Genomic DNA, 17,869 nt, shown 5'->3' with positions numbered 1-17,869 from the left:
TGAAATATGACATTTGTAGTAATGTGCATCATGGTAAAGAATTTAAAAATTAGAATGTAGGACTCCCCAACTTTGTTTTACAATGGAAAAAAAGCATTCTCTTAATAAGGCATTGTTGCTTTTTTCTTATTCTTTAGTATTGGAACAATAAGACAGCAGGATAATTTCAATGTAAAAAAAAAATTATTCTCTACCCAGTTCTCAATATTTTCTCTTTATTTTGTTTCATCAGGCTCAGCCATTGAGGAAAGAACCTGAAATAATCACTGTAACATTAAAGAAACAAAATGGAATGGGATTAAGCATTGTTGCTGCTAAGGTACTAAATGATTTATTGATATGAAACTTATTACTCAAAGTGATAACAATAGATCATGTGTAAAGCTTAATATGAATAAATATTGGAGGCAGTCATAGAGTAAGATAAAGTTGAAAAAATTACTTGGTGAATTTTCTTTAAAAAGTTTTCACTAATGATGTTATAGCAACTGTTTCATTTTTCAGGCAGCTGCACTTTCACCACAGACAGAAGAGGGTATCTTCACTTTATTTTAATAAGGAGGTTGGCTGGTATGGGAGCAGATGGTGATGCCCATCATAATATTTCTTGCTCCTGAAGGATAAAAGGCAATGCAGTCTCACTAGATTTTTCTGTTAGAAGTAACTGAAATCTGTTAGTATGGGAGAAATGGCATTTCTCATATGGAAATAATAACAAATGCCATATATTGTATGCCATATATTTTTTTCCACGTGAGAATAGCCTTTGTTAATCCTGAGACACTTGCAGATCAGCTTGTTCTTTACCTCATAGATGACTAAAGGTACAACACCAAAAGCTGAAAATCAGTTAAAGATGCAAAATGGCTGCTCAGATGAATGGGCACATATTTCTTCCTAAAGATTCTATGCGTCTAAGCTCAACACAACAGGATTTTTTTGGATATTGGGTTAAGATGAACACTTCTTTCTTACAAGCAAATATCTGTTTTGTCTTTCTTGTTTCCACTGCCCCTTGCTTTTGAATTAGAGACAGTTTTTGTTGATGTCAGAGTTGGAAGTTGAAACCTGATCAATTTAGCTAAAACATGAATAGATGGTTATAGATTAGAAACTCCCTCCCCCATATTTTTGTCAATAAAACTACATGGATGTGTCCATGAAATTATCAAGTTGTATTCATCTTACTAGAGCCTTTACTTTTAATTTATTTCATTAGCTATACATCTATATTGTATAAGCAAGAAAGGCTTGCTTGTTGATTTTGTAGCAACCTGCGCATAATCTAAAGTAAATTCTTGACTCACCAGTTTTCACCCACCAGATGGTGCAGTTCTCCAGTATTGAAAAATATTAAATTCATGTAACTAAAAAATAAAGTATCTCCAATGCGATGTACTGTTTGAAACATCATTTTTTCGGATTATTCTGTAAATATATTTTTATTTATGGGACCATGTTAGGAATACAGCTTTGGTGTTATTAAAAAAAGCTCTCTACCTCTGTTTATTTGGGCATAGATAATTTTACAAACTATGTAGGTGCCTTCATATTAGCTGTAATACACCTGTGCAATCCAAATTTCTAACATCTAAGAAGTTATGGACTTATAACCACAATGGGCAGGCTCCATTACAGTGTTAACTTGAAGACTACATGTATATTCTTTTGCTGCAGATAAGCAGCTCTAATTCTCAGTTATTTAAGAAGGCTGTATAAGAATACTGACATCTTTGAAGGAAAGGTCATAATTCTGTGACTTTTCTATAGGTAAGTGATGGATTAGTATGGCCCAGTTATTAAGATGTTGGACTAGAACCTGGGAAATCCAGATTCAGATATGCCCTCAGTGATTAAAGCTTAGTAGACATTTAGGAAGCAGTTTCTCTCTCTCTCTGGCAGTTACCTCACGGGTTTGTTTTGTGGAGGGAGCGAATTGGAGAAGAAAGTATATAGTGTTTAGCTCCCAGAGAAAAGATGGGATATGAGGAGTGAAATAAATAGCAAATAGTTACCAAATTCCACAAATGAAATTTCTTGTTATTGATTTTTAAGGAAGAGTTCACATGGATGTTGGTTTGACATTTATTTCTCTTAAACAGTATGTAAATAATTTCTAAATGTTATTTTGGCAGTGATATTGCTTTTGTGCACCACTTAAATTAATATGCTGTTTTTTTGTCTCAAAAGCTATTGATTCACTGAATATTTTGCATTAAGATGCAAACAGAACATGTTGTAAGATCATATCTGATTTCTTCTATGAGTGTTTGGTTTTGAAAAGTTCTTAGTGTAATTTTATTAACAAGTGAACAATTTCACTAGCAATTTTGAAGCAAGAGAAAAATTAGCTTGTTGAATGAGACAATGGAATAATGTATAAACTTGATATATCTAGCCTGGTTGGAAAAGCGCCATTCCTCTCCCTCTCTCTCTCTTTCCTCTCTCTTTCTCTTTCCTCTTTCTCTCTTTCCTCTCTCTTTCTCTCTCCTCTCTCTTTTCATTCTCTCTCTTCTCTCTCTCCCTCTTTCCTCTTTCCTTCTTTCCACTTTTTTTCTCTTTCCTCTCCCCCTTTCTCTTTTTCTTTTTCTCTCTTTCTCTTTCCTCTCTTTCTCTTTCTCTGTTTCCTCTCTCTTTGCTCTCTTTCTCTTTCCTCTCTTTGTTTCCTCCCTTTTTCTCTTTCTCTCTCTTTCCTCTCTCTTTCTCTTTCTCTTTCCTCTTTCTTTTCCTCTGTTTCTCTCTCTTTCCTCTCTCTCTTTCTCTCTCTTACGGCAGTATCGTCGGGTCCCCACCACCCCCGGCCTCTGCACGTCCTCAGCCGAACGGGCGGAGAGGGGGAGCAAGATGGGAGGCAGCAGTGGTGACGGTAGCACGGCAGCATCATCAGGCTTCTTTGCCACCACCCCAGACCTTGCTGCTGCCCCGCCACGTCCTCAGTTGAATGGGTGGGGAGGGGGAGCAGGATGGGAGGTGGCGTCGGTAGCACGGCAGCATCGTCAGGGTTCCTCGACGCCACCCCCGGCCTGGATGCTGCCCCGCCGCATCCTCAGTTGAATGGGCAGAGAGGGGGAGCAGGACGGGAGGCAGCAGTGGTAGAACAGCAGCATCGTCAGGGTTCCTCGCCGCCTGGCCCAGCCGCCGTCCCGCCACGTCCTCAGCTGAACGGGCAGGGAGGGGGAGCAGGACAGGAGGCAGCGGCTCTGGTGGCAGCAGCACGGCAGCATTGTCGGGGTCCCTGCCGCCCCTGGCCCAGCTGCCGTCCCTACTGGGACTCCGCGCTGCCCGGCCTCATCCTCTGCCCATCAATGGATCCGCAGTGGAAGCAGCGCCCACCTGAGCTGCCTGGGGGGCAGCAGGAGGAAGGAGAGGAGGAGAGCGAGGAAGCAGTTGCCCTACCTGGGACTCCATGCTGCCTGGCCTCGCCCTCCGCGCATCCGATGGAGCCGCAGTGGGGGCTGGTGCCGCGCGGCCCCTGCCAGCCCCTCTGCCAGCCCAGCTGATCCCCATACTTCTAATTCATAATATTCCTGAAATAATAACTACAATACCCAACCACTTTTTAGTTAATAAGGGATTAACTAAATCTGTTATTAACAGTGAATGGCAGGGATGTGGTATTGGATCAAACGTCTAAAAAGCCAGATATGTTTCTGTTAGCATATTTGTAAGGACCCACCCCACTTTGCATCTTAAGAAGACAGAACTCTTGGAATAGCTCTTCCAACAGGAATCCTTTATTAAGAGAAAATGGTTGCAGGCATGCTAGACAGGACTTGGGGTTCAAGCTCTCCCATTCAAGGTTTTAAGGGGTTCCCCAGTAGTCCCACCCAATCAACCCCCCTTCCAGTGATAGTTTCAAGTATCACAATTCCATCCCCTTTCTTCTTCCGTCTGGATGGAGACTTCAGATAACTACATGAAAGGCAATTACTCTTCTTTGATATGTTAAAGCTTAGAGGCCACAATAAACACACATTCAGTCCTTTGAAGTGTGCTGAAGGAAGTGAGGGCCATAAAGCCCCTTTGCTCTCCCCCTTTTCTCCCTCTTATGGCAGAATCCAGAGAAGGCAGAATTGGGAGTTTCTATGTTTGATAATTAAAGATGAAATATAATTGGATTCTGACATCCGGCCCCTCTTAACAATAAGAGAGATCCACCTGAAAGAAAACACAAGTAAAAAATTTAGTTAGGCTTGTTAGGATACTCTGTGTGAAACTTCTTCAATAGCTTCGGGGCTCTGACGTGACGTTTATGGACCCACTCATTTTGTGAGGCAGGGAGGTGTTTCCAGGCAACTAGGTACTGAGTTGTTCCACGATATCTCCTAGAGTCAAGGATCTCTTTTATTTCGAAGTGTTGTTCCCCCTCCACCATGATTGGAGGTGGTGGGGGGGGGATTTTTGGCCGTAGAGGTGACTGATGCTCTCTTTTCAGCAAGCTGCAATGAAAAATTGGGTGTATTTGCCTGAGGTTTTTGGGTAATTCTAATTCTACTGTTACTGGATTTATGATCCTTTTAATTGGAAAAGGTCCTATATATTTTGGTCCAAGTTTTTTACAGGGCTGTAGGGACTTTAGGTATTTTGTAGATAAGTACACCATTTCTCCTATAATGAATGGTGTAGGCTCAACCCTTTTTTTATCGGCTTGTGCTTTGTATGCCCGCCTAGCTTCATCTAGTGATTTTCTGACTATTGGCCAGGTGTTTTGTAGGCTTTCCATCCATTCTTTCAGTGAAGGGATCGTTGGTTCTTTTGGGGTTAACTCTGGCATAGGGTTGAAACTTTGGCCGTTGGCTATTTGAAAAGGAGTGTAGCCTGTGCTGGAGTGGACTGCATTATTGTAGGCAACTTCTGCAAAAGGAAGTAAGTCCGTCCAATCACTCTGTTGGAAATTTAAAAAACATCTCAAATATTGCTCAAGTACCGACTGGCAGCGTTCCGCTTGTCCATCTGTCTGAGGGTGATGGCTAGATGTCAGTCCCTGAGTGGTCCCTAAGAGGGATAAAAATTCCTTCCAAAATGTAGACGTAAATTGCACTCCCCTATCAGAGATGATGCGTTGGGGTGCCCCGTGCAATCTGTAAATGTGCTGGATAAAAAGTTTTGCTAAGGCCTTTGCAGTGGGAATTTTTTGGCAAGGGATAAAGTGCACCTGTTTGGAAAATAGGTCCGTGACTGTCCAGATAACAGTATTCCCATTGCTTTCAGGCAATTCCACTATAAAATCCATGGCTATTTCCCTCCAGGGGGCTGAGGGACTTGCCACTGGTTGTAACAGCCCTGGCGATTTCCCTTGCAACCTCTTTGCTGATGCACAGGTTGGGCAGCTGGCAACATAACTTTCTATGTCCTTTTTTATTGATGGCCACCAAAATTGCCGTTTAATTAAGTGTAAAGTTTTTACAAATCCAAAATGCCCTGCTGATTTTGTGTCATGGCAAAGTTGCATGAAAGTTAGTCTTTGAGTTGTTGGTATATATAACTTTTCCCCTACCCAAGGCAATCCGTCTCTCATTGTGCACACATGTTTGTTTTTCTGGAACCAATCATCTGTTTCCAAACTTTTTCTGAATTCAATCCCAGTTTGGCTGTCCAGTTGTGGTTTTATTTTGGCTTGGGTTCTTGTGGTTACTGGCGCTGCCAGTTGTGATTCTGCCATTATTGGTCTAGAGTCTGTGGTTCGTGCGCTGTTATATTGGGGCATGCGAGATAGTGCATCTGCCAGGAAGTTCTTTCTTCCTGGTAAATGTTTGAGCTTAAATTGGAATTGGTGAAAATGCTGGGACCAGCGGGCTTGTTTGGGATTGAGTTTCCTGGAAGTTTTCAGGGCTTCTAAATTTTTGTGATCAGTCCACACCTGGAAGGGGATTTTGTTGCCTTCCAGGAACTGTCGCCACGTGAGTAATGCCCAACGTATCCCATAAGCCTCCTTCTCCCATACGGGCCAGCGCTGTTCTGTTTCCGTGAGTTTCTTAGATGTATATGCACAGGGTTGCAATACTGCATCATCATTTTCTTGTAATAGCACAGCCCCCACTGCCACATCACTTGCATCTGCCTGTATTATGAAGGGCTTGTCCATATCTGGGTGCCTTAGTACTGGTTCGGCAGAAAAAAGTCTCTTTAGTCTCTCAAACGCTGCTTGGCACTCCATTGTCCATGTTAGTGGCTGGCTAGGTTTTACTGAGGATGTTCCCTTCGTTTTTAGTAAGTTGGTGAGGGGCAAGGCTATCTGTGCAAATGAGGGGATGAATTGGCGGTAAAAATTTGCAAAGCCCAGGAAACTTTGTAGTTGCTTTCTTGTGCGGGGTGGTGCCCATTCTAATACTGCTCTGACCTTCTCTGGGTCCATTTCAATGCCCTGTGGGGATATGCGATAGCCTAGGTAGTCTATCCTTTCCTGGTGGAATTCGCATTTTGAGAGTTTGGCATATAGGTGAGCGGCTCGCAGCTTCTTTAAAACCGCTCTGACAAGTTTGACGTGTTCTTCTTTTGTTTCGGTAAAGATAAGAATGTCGTCCAAGTAAACAAGGACCCCCTTAAACAGGTGCTCCCTTAGAACGTCATTGATTAATTGCATAAAGACTGCAGGGCCCCCTTGTAATCCAAATGGCAAGACTTTGAATTGATAGCACCCCATGGGGCAGTTAAATGCAGTCTTCCATTCGTCCCCTTCCTTGATTCTCACGCGATAGTAAGCTTCCCTTAAGTCTAGTTTAGAAAAAATTTTCCCTTTCGATAGGTGTGACAGCATGTCTTTCATGAGGGGCAGCGGGTATAGGTTGCTTTCACTGATTGTGTTCAGGGCCCTATAATCCACGCATAAACGTAAAGAGCCATCCTTCTTCTCTCTAAAAAGGACCGGGGCAGCCACTTTAGGCTTAGCTGGTTCAATGAAACCTCTCTCCAGGTTTTTTTTTATAAATCTTTCCATTTCCTCCTTCTCCTTTGGGCTCATGGAGTATAATCTGGGCTTCGGGAGTTTTGCCCCAGGCTTGAATTCAATGGTACAGTCTGTGGGTCGGTGGGGGGGAAGCTCATTCGCCCTCTCCTCACTGAAGACTTCAGCAAGGTCCCTATATTCCTCTGGTATTTCTGTTAATCTTTTTTCCTCTCCTATGGATGCTTTTTCTATTCTTGATTCTGGTAGCCTCCCTTGGGGTTTTAAGTCCATAGGGTCCCCCTTCGGGAATTTGATTTCTGTCGTCCTCCAATTTACCCAGGGGTTCCATTTTTTCAACCATTCCATCCCTAGAATCATTGGGCATTCCATACCTGGGGTCACCACAAACGTTATGTCCTCTTCATGGTTGCCCAGGGAGAGGTGTATTGGCAGAGTGGCTAGGGTAGCTGGCACCCCCCCTGCTATGGATCCATCTAGCTGGCCAAATGAGATTGGTTGTTCCAGTCTCCTGGATGGGATGCCCAGATTCCCCACTAGTGTTGGGCTAATGAGGCAGCGGGTGCAGCCAGAGTCTATTAAGGCTTTCACCTTCACAGCTTCGGGCATGGGGGGGATTAATATAGTCACTGTTTTGAAGATGGGTGTGATGCGTCCACTTACCAGGGGTTCGCCTTCCGAGCTGTCATCTGAGGCATCCACCGTCCCTGTGGTGTAGGCTGGAGTTCTTTCCCCTTGGTGAGCAGAGGTGGGGTTTTCTGCAATTTCCATCATTTTCATGGCTGTTTCTTTTGGCTTAGCTGAATACCCTCTGGGTTTGTTGATTGGGGATCTGTCTGGGTTGTGCTGGGGGGCCTTTGAGCGGCATTCTACAGCTCGATGCCCTTCTCTTCCGCACTTGAAACACCCCATCTGCTTCTTGGCTGTATCCGATGATTTCACCGGTTGGTGTGTCAGCTCAGGCGGGGGGCGGCTCCATTGTTTTCCTCGGCGATGCCTCTTCAATATGTCGATCTCTGCTTCCTCTGCCAAGACGTACCATTCCTCAAGTCGATGTGGGTCTCCTCGGGGCAGGCAAGCATCATATAGATCATAGTTTAGTCCGTCTTTGAAACGGCCAAGGAGGATGTCTTCTGGCCAATTCAGTTTGCTGGCAATGGCTCGGAATTCTTGTGTATACTCAGCCACTGGGCGTTTGCCCTGCCTCATCGTTGTTATTCTTTCACGGGCTTTGCGATCAGCCAGGGGGTCTTCAAACCGTCTTCTCAACGAGGACATGAAACGGTTGAAGTTACTGAGTTCTGGGGCATTGGAGTCATGCAGGTTCACCACCCAATCTGCAGCTGGTCCATCCAGGGCAGATTGCACGATCCGGATGCGGGCTTTGTCGCTGGGGATGTCCTGCCCATATTCCTCCATGTAGCTGAGGACTTGGGTTAGGAAAAACCCCAAGCGTGTTGGCTCCCCTTTGAATTTCACCTCCAACGGTGGACGTCTTGGAATGGATCGGTGCCTCCATTGTGGGTGGTAGTGTCTTCCGTCCAGATTTCCATCTGTGGTCCGGTAGGGGGTGGGAGCTCCTGGATCAGTAAATGTCCCTGGGGTTGCAGGTTCCACGTCCCCCTCGGTGTCTCTCCCTTTGTGGCTCCAGGAACTGGGGCGGGCGTAGGGCTCAGGAATCTCCTCTCCTAGGGAGCTGAGAGTTCTCTTCATCAGGTCAATAGCTCTCTCTAGGATCCAGTCTGAGTACGGCATACAGCTTCCTCCCTCTTCACTTGCGTGCAGGGATTTCTCCATCTCCTGCTTCCATTCTGGTTGCTTGGTTCCCCGTCTCAGGGTCACTTTTCTTGATTCCTTTCCCCACTCGCTTTTCTTTCCAACGCCCATCGACCAGCGAGGCTTGTGGTCCTGTGTCTCCACCACTTCTTCTTCTGAGAAATCTGGCCTCTCGGATCCCAACATCTGGCAAGGTTCCAACTGGGTCAGCGGCTCTCTTTCCAGGGAGTTTTCTCCCTCTCTTGCTTCGTTGTCTGACATGGTAAATTTTTGCAAAATCCCCCGGCAAGGGTCTACCTTCCAGGTGGATTAATTTTGCAAGTCCTGTCTAATGTAAGGACCCACCCCACTTTGCATCTTAAGAAGACAGAACTCTTGGAATAGCTCTTCCAACAGGAATCCTTTATTAAGAGAAAATGGTTGCAGGCATGCTAGACAGGACTTGGGGTTCAAGCTCTCCCATTCAAGGTTTTAAGGGGTTCCCCAGTAGTCCCACCCAATCAACCCCCCTTCCAGTGATAGTTTCAAGTATCACAATTCCATCCCCTTTCTTCTTCCGTCTGGATGGAGACTTCAGATAACTACATGAAAGGCAATTACTCTTCTTTGATATGTTAAAGCTTAGAGGCCACAATAAACACACATTCAGTCCTTTGAAGTGTGCTGAAGGAAGTGAGGGCCATAAAGCCCCTTTGCTCTCCCCCTTTTCTCCCTCTTATGGCAGAATCCAGAGAAGGCAGAATTGGGAGTTTCTATGTTTGATAATTAAAGATGAAATATAATTGGATTCTGACAATATTGTTTACAACATTGGCATTCTATATGAGCATAGCCATTCTGAACTGAAGGGCAATAGTTATAATTCCAGTCTCTTTTGAGTGGATTTTCTTCTGTTGCTGTGATGATTTCCAGTTGCTGACATTTAAATAGTTGCTTGCCCATAATAGTACCAAGAAGTACACTTTGGGTGGCAAAAATTGGATTACTTGGGGTTCAGGAATAATAATACTCTTGAGAGCGAGGGCAAAATTTAGTAGTATTATGTCTAAAATAGGTTTTGATGTTAAATGCTGCTTAACTTCCAACCACACTATGGTTACATTTTATGAAATCCAGATGAGTTGGAAGCAGTGTGTGCATGCAGTTTACTTTAGAAATATATCACTTGGAGGAGGAGGGAGGGAGGGGAGGAGCCAGCATTTGATTTCTTCAAATCTGAGAGCCAGCACTTTACTTCCTGTTTAATTTGGATTTTCTATATCTTGTACAATAGAGTGATTGATTTTTTTCTAGGCAGTATCTTCATTTTAATAAAGCTTTTAAATGAAAATCAGAGTAGCAAAGCTGTGTATGAGTTGGACCATTATATCGATTGTAGCTAGTGTTGATAGATGTTACGCAGCATCAGTTCCTGGCCAAATTATCCTGCTGGGTGTTTTGGAAAATCTAGCAGACTGAAAGTTGTGCTTAAAGTCTAAGAAACAAGTGAGGAGTTATATTTTCTGGAGTTACAATGTGGTTTTCAGTTGTTGGAAGAACAGAATCCTTGGTAAGTCTCTACAGCGAAAGTTTCCCTATAAACTTATAATTTTAATATTCTTCCTAATCTTTCATTTAATCTAAAATTGTTTGGCAAATGAATTTTTGGAGCACTGCTTTTATAACATTCCTATCTACTTGAATTTATGGCATTAAAAAAAACAAATGAATTATACATAAAGCTTGTTCCTATTATCTGATATTAAATGAAAAGTGCAGTGGCAGGTTTTCTGTAACTTGTAAATAACAATTGTTATATTAAGTGTTGAAAAATCAGGTTCTAATTTAAGCACTTTGTTTTGGTTGATAAAATGGATGTCCTATTTAAATCCTGGACATAAAAAATGAATAATTTGACATTAATAAATAAGAGAATTAACAGGCTTTATAAATGTTCCCATTTCATAAATTTTCATGTAAGTAAAATAAATGTTGGTATCATTTTATTCTGATGTTAGAAAGCAAAAAATATTTTAAAATTAACAGGTTATTTAATAGATTGACAACAACAATTTTAGCTGATCACATTTGCTTTTTTTGTTTTTAGTTGCTTTTATAAAGAAAGTAAAGAAAAAAATCAGTTTACAATGATTAAAATTGTAAAGAAAAGTGAAAAAAATTTAGTGGGAAACTTGAAAATACGTTATATTAAATAATCTTAAAAGGCTTAAAACAAAAAGGCTTAACGTTATCTATGGTGTGTGTGTGTGCGTGTGTGCGTGTGTACACAGATGTCTGTCTCCATGTGTATTTTTATGTATGGAACAGTATAACGAGGAAACAGCATAATGTTAGGCATGCTTATTTGTAGGTATGTGTATGTACACTCACAATAACTGAATAGCTGAAGCCCTATTTTTATTCCAATTCATAAAAAGATACAATTGCATTTGACTTCTAAACTTTCCTCTTTTTAAAGTGCTTGATCACATTTGATTTTTTTTAATCCTGAAATTTGTCTTATTTTTCCTTTCAAGTTGTCGTACTTAAAATTTTCAGTTAAATTACATTCTGTTTAGTAGCCTCTCTTGAAAAATATATAGAAGCTGGAAATAATAGTATTTGATCACTTGTTTTTTTTAATCTCAGAAATAAGTGACCATTGTACACACACGATAAATTCATTAGATGGAAATAAGGCTTTCCTCAAAATTTGTAACAAAACCACTCACCTGAGGGAGGGAAGCAGGCAGGCCATTTTCACTGGAATTGCTTCCTCTGTACTTCCTTGCATCATCTAAAAACTACTTCTACTGTACAGATCATTAGGAAGAAATAGGAAATTAATAACATGGCTTCTAATAGAAGCTTTACTATTTATAAGAAGCTATTATGAATCTTTATATTTTATTATATTTTTGGAAACATCAGGGCTTTATAAAAGTAGTGGAGTTATATCTTTTTCTGGTTTAATTCTGGAGGGAGTAATTTTTAAGAACCCTTTGAACTAGTTTCTTTGTCACTTGAATTGCTGAGTGTTCATGAAAATATTTTTTTCATTGTAATATTAAAACATTCTTCTGACCATTAGCCTACAAGCTACTTGGAATTCATCTCCAATATTACACATCAGATTTCTACTTATGAGTATTAACCTTGTTCCACTCTGCCCACTTCACTCCAATTGAGTTAAATCAAAGTTTACTCTGCAGTATTTTCAGTGAAAGGGATGATACATGCTAAGCTTGTGCAATATTGTACTTTGGATTTGATAACAAAAATTATTTTGGAGCATGTAGAGATGCTCATGTACTTGCTTTATCAGCAACTCCTTAAAAGTACTGTGAGCTTTTACCAGGATTGTTGTGATGTACCACTCTTCAATCCAAAATGCTACCTGTTTCTAATAAAGTACTTCAGAGATATTCTTCATTGATTTTCAAAGGATGCTGCAGGGACACTTGTCCCCTTATATGTTTATTAAATACTAAGTTTTGTGTAATTCTGCACTATCATCTTTTTATTGTATTCACCTGAAACGCCAAAATGTTCAAGGAAAGTGGAATCATAGTCTTATTGAATATTATTTTATTATTAATAATCATCATGGAAATTGATATATTCCAGTGGTAACCGCTGTTAGGAAACCTTTAACGAATAGATTAACCTAGTGGCTATGAGTAATTTCTCTGTGAAATTGGTCAACTTACTCATCATCAGAGTTGATTCAGGTGATTTACCTGCTGCCTTTCTTCTTCACCATCGCACATGTGACTTTCCCAAAGCTGTATACTTTGGAAAAAAATAACCATCACAGACATCACATATCATTTTTAGACTAAATATATTCAGAACTTTTTGCTTAGGAACATTGTTGGAAACATGTACACAGGTTGTCAGAGAGCTCCATAAACTATCCAGGAATTAAGTGTTTGCATTGACCTCTACTGCAGCAAGGAGCAACTCTATTGCAAATGCTACTCCTTGCACCCCAGCTTCTGTAAAGGAAATTTCTCATACTTGATGTCCGTAACCAAAAGAATAAAAAATAAAATAGAGTTAGTTGCCAAAAGTCTGAATTAAGAGCCACATGACTGCGGAAATAACATCAGACAATGCTGGCTCCCACAGCTAAGAAATGGAGATGAGCACTGCCCCCTAGAATTGGACATGACTAGATAGGGAAAACCTTTACCTTTACTTTTAGGAATATTTACCTCCAACTTTATAGACCGACTTCCAAATATGTAATTTTTTCCATTCCAGTCTGAAATACAAAAACAGCAATAGTAGTTATCCTTGTTAGAATTCTTAAAAGTCTGTAAAATGCTTTATACATAGTTGAGATGGCTTTATTACTGATACTTAGATGATGCATAAGATGATGGAAAATTCCATAGAAGTGTGTAAAATATTGCTGGAAGGAATATATCTCTCCAGAGGTTGTTAGTTTGAATTCCCACCATCACTCATTGTTAAGCAATGCTACTTATTTTATTTTGTTGCTAAAAATGTGTTGTCTTATGTATATATTCTATAATATATTTATAGTTAAATATATTTCTTAAGGTTGCTAAACTCTTTAAAAACTTATATTGTGATCCATTGTATGGATATTTGGAAATAAAAGAATCTAAATCAGTTAGATCACTCTCTTATAAAATGTCTTTATGATCCTAGCCTTACATCATTTTTTTAAAAAAATGCTTTATATCTTTTTAGGGTGCCGGTCAAGATAAACTTGGCATCTATGTCAAATCTGTGGTAAAAGGTGGCGCTGCAGATGTGGTTAGTAATACTTGTAATTATTATAATAAAATGTTCACTTAGTGTTTTAATTTCAAATATTTCTAAACTGCATGAAATCTCTTTTCATGCCATGTTAAATAATATAATTCTGTTTTGTCAAATATGTAACCAGGATGGTCGATTGGCTGCAGGGGATCAGCTGCTTAGTGTGGATGGGCGTAGTTTGGTTGGACTTTCTCAAGAAAGGTATATTATACTCTGAAATTGTAAACATAGTAACAGATATTGGTGCATAATGTAAAACAGGTGTGACTTGTTTGTTTTCCATATTTTTTGTTCTTATCTATATAAGGACAACTTATTTAGGACAACTTGTCGCAGCCATTTTGCTGTGGCCATCTCACTGCAGCCAACTCACCATGGACAATTCCATGTGGGCTAACTCAGTGCCATAAATGTTATCCACCGCTGTTTCTTTGACTTTGTTTCCACCCCATGTGGAGTTGCCTGCAGTGAGTTGTTCCACGGAGACTTGGCTGCAGCAAGTTGTTCCACAGCGAGTTGACCATGGCGAGATGGCTGCAGCAGATTGTCCTATTCCATATATGGTAGTGCTTAAAAGTTTGGAAACCCTTCTGATTTTTTAAAATTATACTTGTTCATTTATTTATTGTGGAAAATGGTCCAAAGCTACACTATTTCTGCCTGACAAACCTATGTGGGCAGCAACTTATTGTTTCCAATGTCTTTTAATCAGTTCTTTGCATTGGTTTGGAGGAATTTTAACCCATTTCTCCTCACAGAACCACTTCAGCTCTGGGATGTTGTAGGCTTCCTTGCTTCAGGTCCTTCCTGATGAGGTTACTTTCTTACTTGGATTTTGCCATTCCCAAACATTAACTTTTTTTGCTTTAACCATTTTTTGGTTGTTTGACTTTTGTGTTTTGGATCATTGCCTTGCTGGATGTCCGACTTTCTTTTGAGCTTTGGGTCACAGACAGATTCCCTGACATTTTTTAAAAAAGATTTTTATCCCGTCTTTTATTTCATATACAACTCAAGGCAGTGAACATACTAATACTCCTTCCTCCTTCTATTTTTCCTCTAACAATTCTAGGTTGTAGGTTGGGCTGAGAAAGAGAGTGAAGGCCCAAAGTTACCCAACCAGTTTTCCATGAGTAAGTTGGGACAAGATCTACTTAATCCCCTGTTTTCTAGGCCAGTACCTTAACCATTATACCAAAATTCCAGTAGAATTTGCTGGTACAATTCAGAATTTATATTCCATCAATGATGGCAAGCCATCCCTGTCCAGAGGGAGCAAAGAGGCCTAAACTGCTTTGATATTGCCACTATGTTTTACACATGGAGTAAAAATTCTTATGCTGGAATACAATTTTTATCTTTCGCCAAACATAATGCTTTTTATTTAAGCCAAAAAGTTCTATTTTGGTCTCATTCATCCATAGAGTGTGCTTCCAATAGCTTGGCTTTTCCACAAGGTCTTTCACAAACTGTAGTTAACGGTGTTCTTTTTGGAGAATAGTGGCACTCTTGCAATGCTGCCATGCACAGTATTGTTGTTCAGTATTCTCCTGATAGTGACTCCTAGGACTTGTGTGAGAACACAAGGTCATAGGTCATATTTATGCAGAAATATTGAAACAAAAAGGGTTCACAAACTTTTAAGCACAGTTGTAGCTTACAGTATTTCTGGAAGTTATAAAAGGTATGAAGCATAAGCATAACTGCTTCTCATATCTGTCAATCTGTTGATCAGGAGATAATTGAGTAATATACCTGAGCATTGTATTACAGGCTGTAGTATCATTATTAGAATTTTAAGGAGAATTAGACAACTTGTGACTCATTGGATCATTGTTTCATTTTCTTACCTAAACAGAGAAACAGAATGACCACAGGTGGGCAAAAATACAGTAGGAGTGGGAGTTACTTCTGACTTCCTGTCGACTTCCCCATTGATGTTCCTTGTGGGAAGCTGGCAGTGAGCATCAGAAATTTCCCTTCCTTTCCTTTCCCTTCCCTTTTCCCTATGAAATAGCATTTAGCCCAATTCAAGGTTACAAAACAGATGCAAACATTTAGTAGTATATAAATAACTTCTTTCCTGGTATGAAAAAGATGTGGCATAATCCACTTGTTTTTACTATGATATTCCTTATAGAATCCAAAGGGCTACGATAGAACTCAAATGTAGTGCCGAAAAATTAGTTTTTGTTCCTAATATGCAAATATTCATTGCTTATAAATGAGGCTTGGGCACATCATTATGGGAAATAGACAAAAAAATGAACATTTGATTTCAGGTGGTTTGTACCCAAATCCAATATTAGAATATTTTATCTAGATATGGAACAAAACAGGGCTTTTCTGTTTCAATTATAGACTAAACTGCAGTTGTTTCAGGCAGAATTTTTGGGCAGAAGGGAAGAGAACAGAAAAATGTCAAAGGCATCAGTAACTATAGCTGAAGGCAGGCAGGAAAGAGAGGAAGACAGGAAAGAGAAGGAAGATCAAGAGATGTACAGGCTAGTAAAATATTCTAAGCAGCAGAAGTGAGAGAAAATATGCTTTGTACTTAGTTACTTACTTACTCCAGGACCCTTGAAAATTTGCTTTGGCCAAAACCCAAAGCGACAGGAACATTCTGATTTTTATTTCTGCTGAACTTAGCCAGATAGAAATTATTTGCTAGAATGACAAGGATTTGATGTGTTTCTTTGTGTTTCTTTTCTATTTTGTAAACAGTTCTATTGGATTCCCATAGCTTACTTATATTCATTGTGTACATTTTTCTACTGACTAAATGCTTCAAATTTGCCCTGTCCTAGTTTGTTACTACTGATTCTTGCAAACTCACCATTATATTTCCAAACTTACTCAGAGCTGCAGAACTGATGACAAGAACAGGAACAGTTGTCACGCTAGAAGTGGCAAAACAAGGAGCTATTTACCATGGTTTAGCAACACTATTAAATCAACCATCTCCAATGATGCAAAGAGGTAAACACTAAAATATATTTGTCCACATATGAAATATATATAGAAATTCAATTTTAAAAATTAGTATAAAAATAAGGCATATTCAAGTACCTAGTATGTATTCTGACATGCTCATTGCTTTCTCCCTCAAGAAAGCTAAATTAAAGACCTAGTCAAATTCTGCTCTAAGCAGTAACATGGAATTGGCTTGCCACTTCCTTTTTCTAGAATGTTTTTTCAACGTTCCAGACTAGCCTACTATTGTAGAATTGTCCACTGGTCTTCATTTGGTACAAACAAGTTTTAATCCTGGAAAACTTTTTCAAGATTAACCAGCTACTGAGCATCCATGGCAGGACTTACAAGTATTACTTTGCAAGGATTGTTACTCTTAAAATCTTACTGAATTCAATTAGTCTTAAGCATATTCCATATAGGATTATCCTCTTAACTGAGTGACATTTATATCCTCAAAATATTAGCAACACTCCTTTCTCAATTTGTTGGTTCTTAAAAGGGAATTATAATGAATTGATGAAAAAGCAGAGAGTTGTGTTGTAAAGCATTTTTTTGTTAAGAGATTTTATTTAAAGATGCTTGTTTTTTCTAATATTTTTTGGCATGTGTATAATTCGTCTAAAGACAAATCTGTGTAGTCAGCTACTGTTGGTGTGAATTTTAGCTGTTCTTCAAACTCTCAAACATTGCTTTTTTTCCAACTATAAAACACAATTATAATTTTAATAGGGAAACTAGGAATATAACCTGGAACATTAAGTAGGTAGTATAGACTGGAGAAAGTCAAGAGCATTCCATCTGAGTTCTACAGGACCAGGAAATGCAAGCAAATTTGCAACTAATTTATGTTGTCTGCCTGATTCTGTTTATATGAATTTTGGTTTTTGAAACTGCACATATAGGGAGAATTTAGGGGTCTCTTCTACCTTCATTGCAGACCAGAAGAATTAGTATGTTTTTTTCTCTCTCTCTCTCTCTCATACACATACACTCATTGTTCAGTTTCAGATCGCCGTGGCTCAGGTAAACCCCGACCAAAGAGTGAAGGTTTTGAGCTATATAACAATACTGCTCAGAATGGATCACCTGAAAGCCCTCAGCTGCCTTGGACAGAATATAATGAACCAAAGAAGTTACCAGCAGATGATAGACTGCTGAAGAATCGAGCTGATCACCGATCTAGTCCCAATGTAGCAAGTAAGCAAGTACCAGCTTTTACAACTGTTTCTGTGAATTAACCTAATTCACAGGGGAATAAGCCTAAAGGGATTGGAATTTATATAACTAACTATCACATAAATTAAATTGGTAAAAATGAAATTTATTTTTTTAACTAATTATTTAAATAATCTTATTAACTATTTAAATAAACTATATGGCTGCACCACTCAAACACTGACCCTGTATAGTGTATCACATAGGAACTCAAAGCCCAAGGAA

The 17,869-nt window shown here is 39.7% G+C and overlaps 1 protein-coding gene across 19 annotated transcripts in view; it reads left to right on the top strand.

The window, feature by feature from the left end:
• The window catches only part of AFDN (afadin, adherens junction formation factor), a 110,071-nt gene that overhangs the window by 76,006 nt on the left and 16,196 nt on the right, over positions 1–17,869 (top strand). For all 19 annotated transcript variants that reach the window (XM_039350141.1, XM_039350047.1, XM_039350002.1 and 16 more), the window contains 5 exons: positions 233–319; positions 13,382–13,447; positions 13,581–13,654; positions 16,314–16,432; positions 17,432–17,626. In XM_039350141.1, the coding sequence (XP_039206075.1) occupies positions 233–319; positions 13,382–13,447; positions 13,581–13,654; positions 16,314–16,432; positions 17,432–17,626 (541 nt within the window). The remainder of the gene's footprint in view (positions 1–232; positions 320–13,381; positions 13,448–13,580; positions 13,655–16,313; positions 16,433–17,431; positions 17,627–17,869) is intronic.

The sequence above is a fragment of the Crotalus tigris genome, unplaced genomic scaffold, assembly GCF_016545835.1.
Source record: "Crotalus tigris isolate CLP2741 ecotype Arizona unplaced genomic scaffold, ASM1654583v1 scf7180000017567.3851432, whole genome shotgun sequence".
Lineage (NCBI taxonomy): Eukaryota > Metazoa > Chordata > Lepidosauria > Squamata > Viperidae > Crotalus > Crotalus tigris.
Note: the sequence above shows the minus strand (reverse complement) of the source record. Positions and strands in the feature narration are given on the sequence as shown.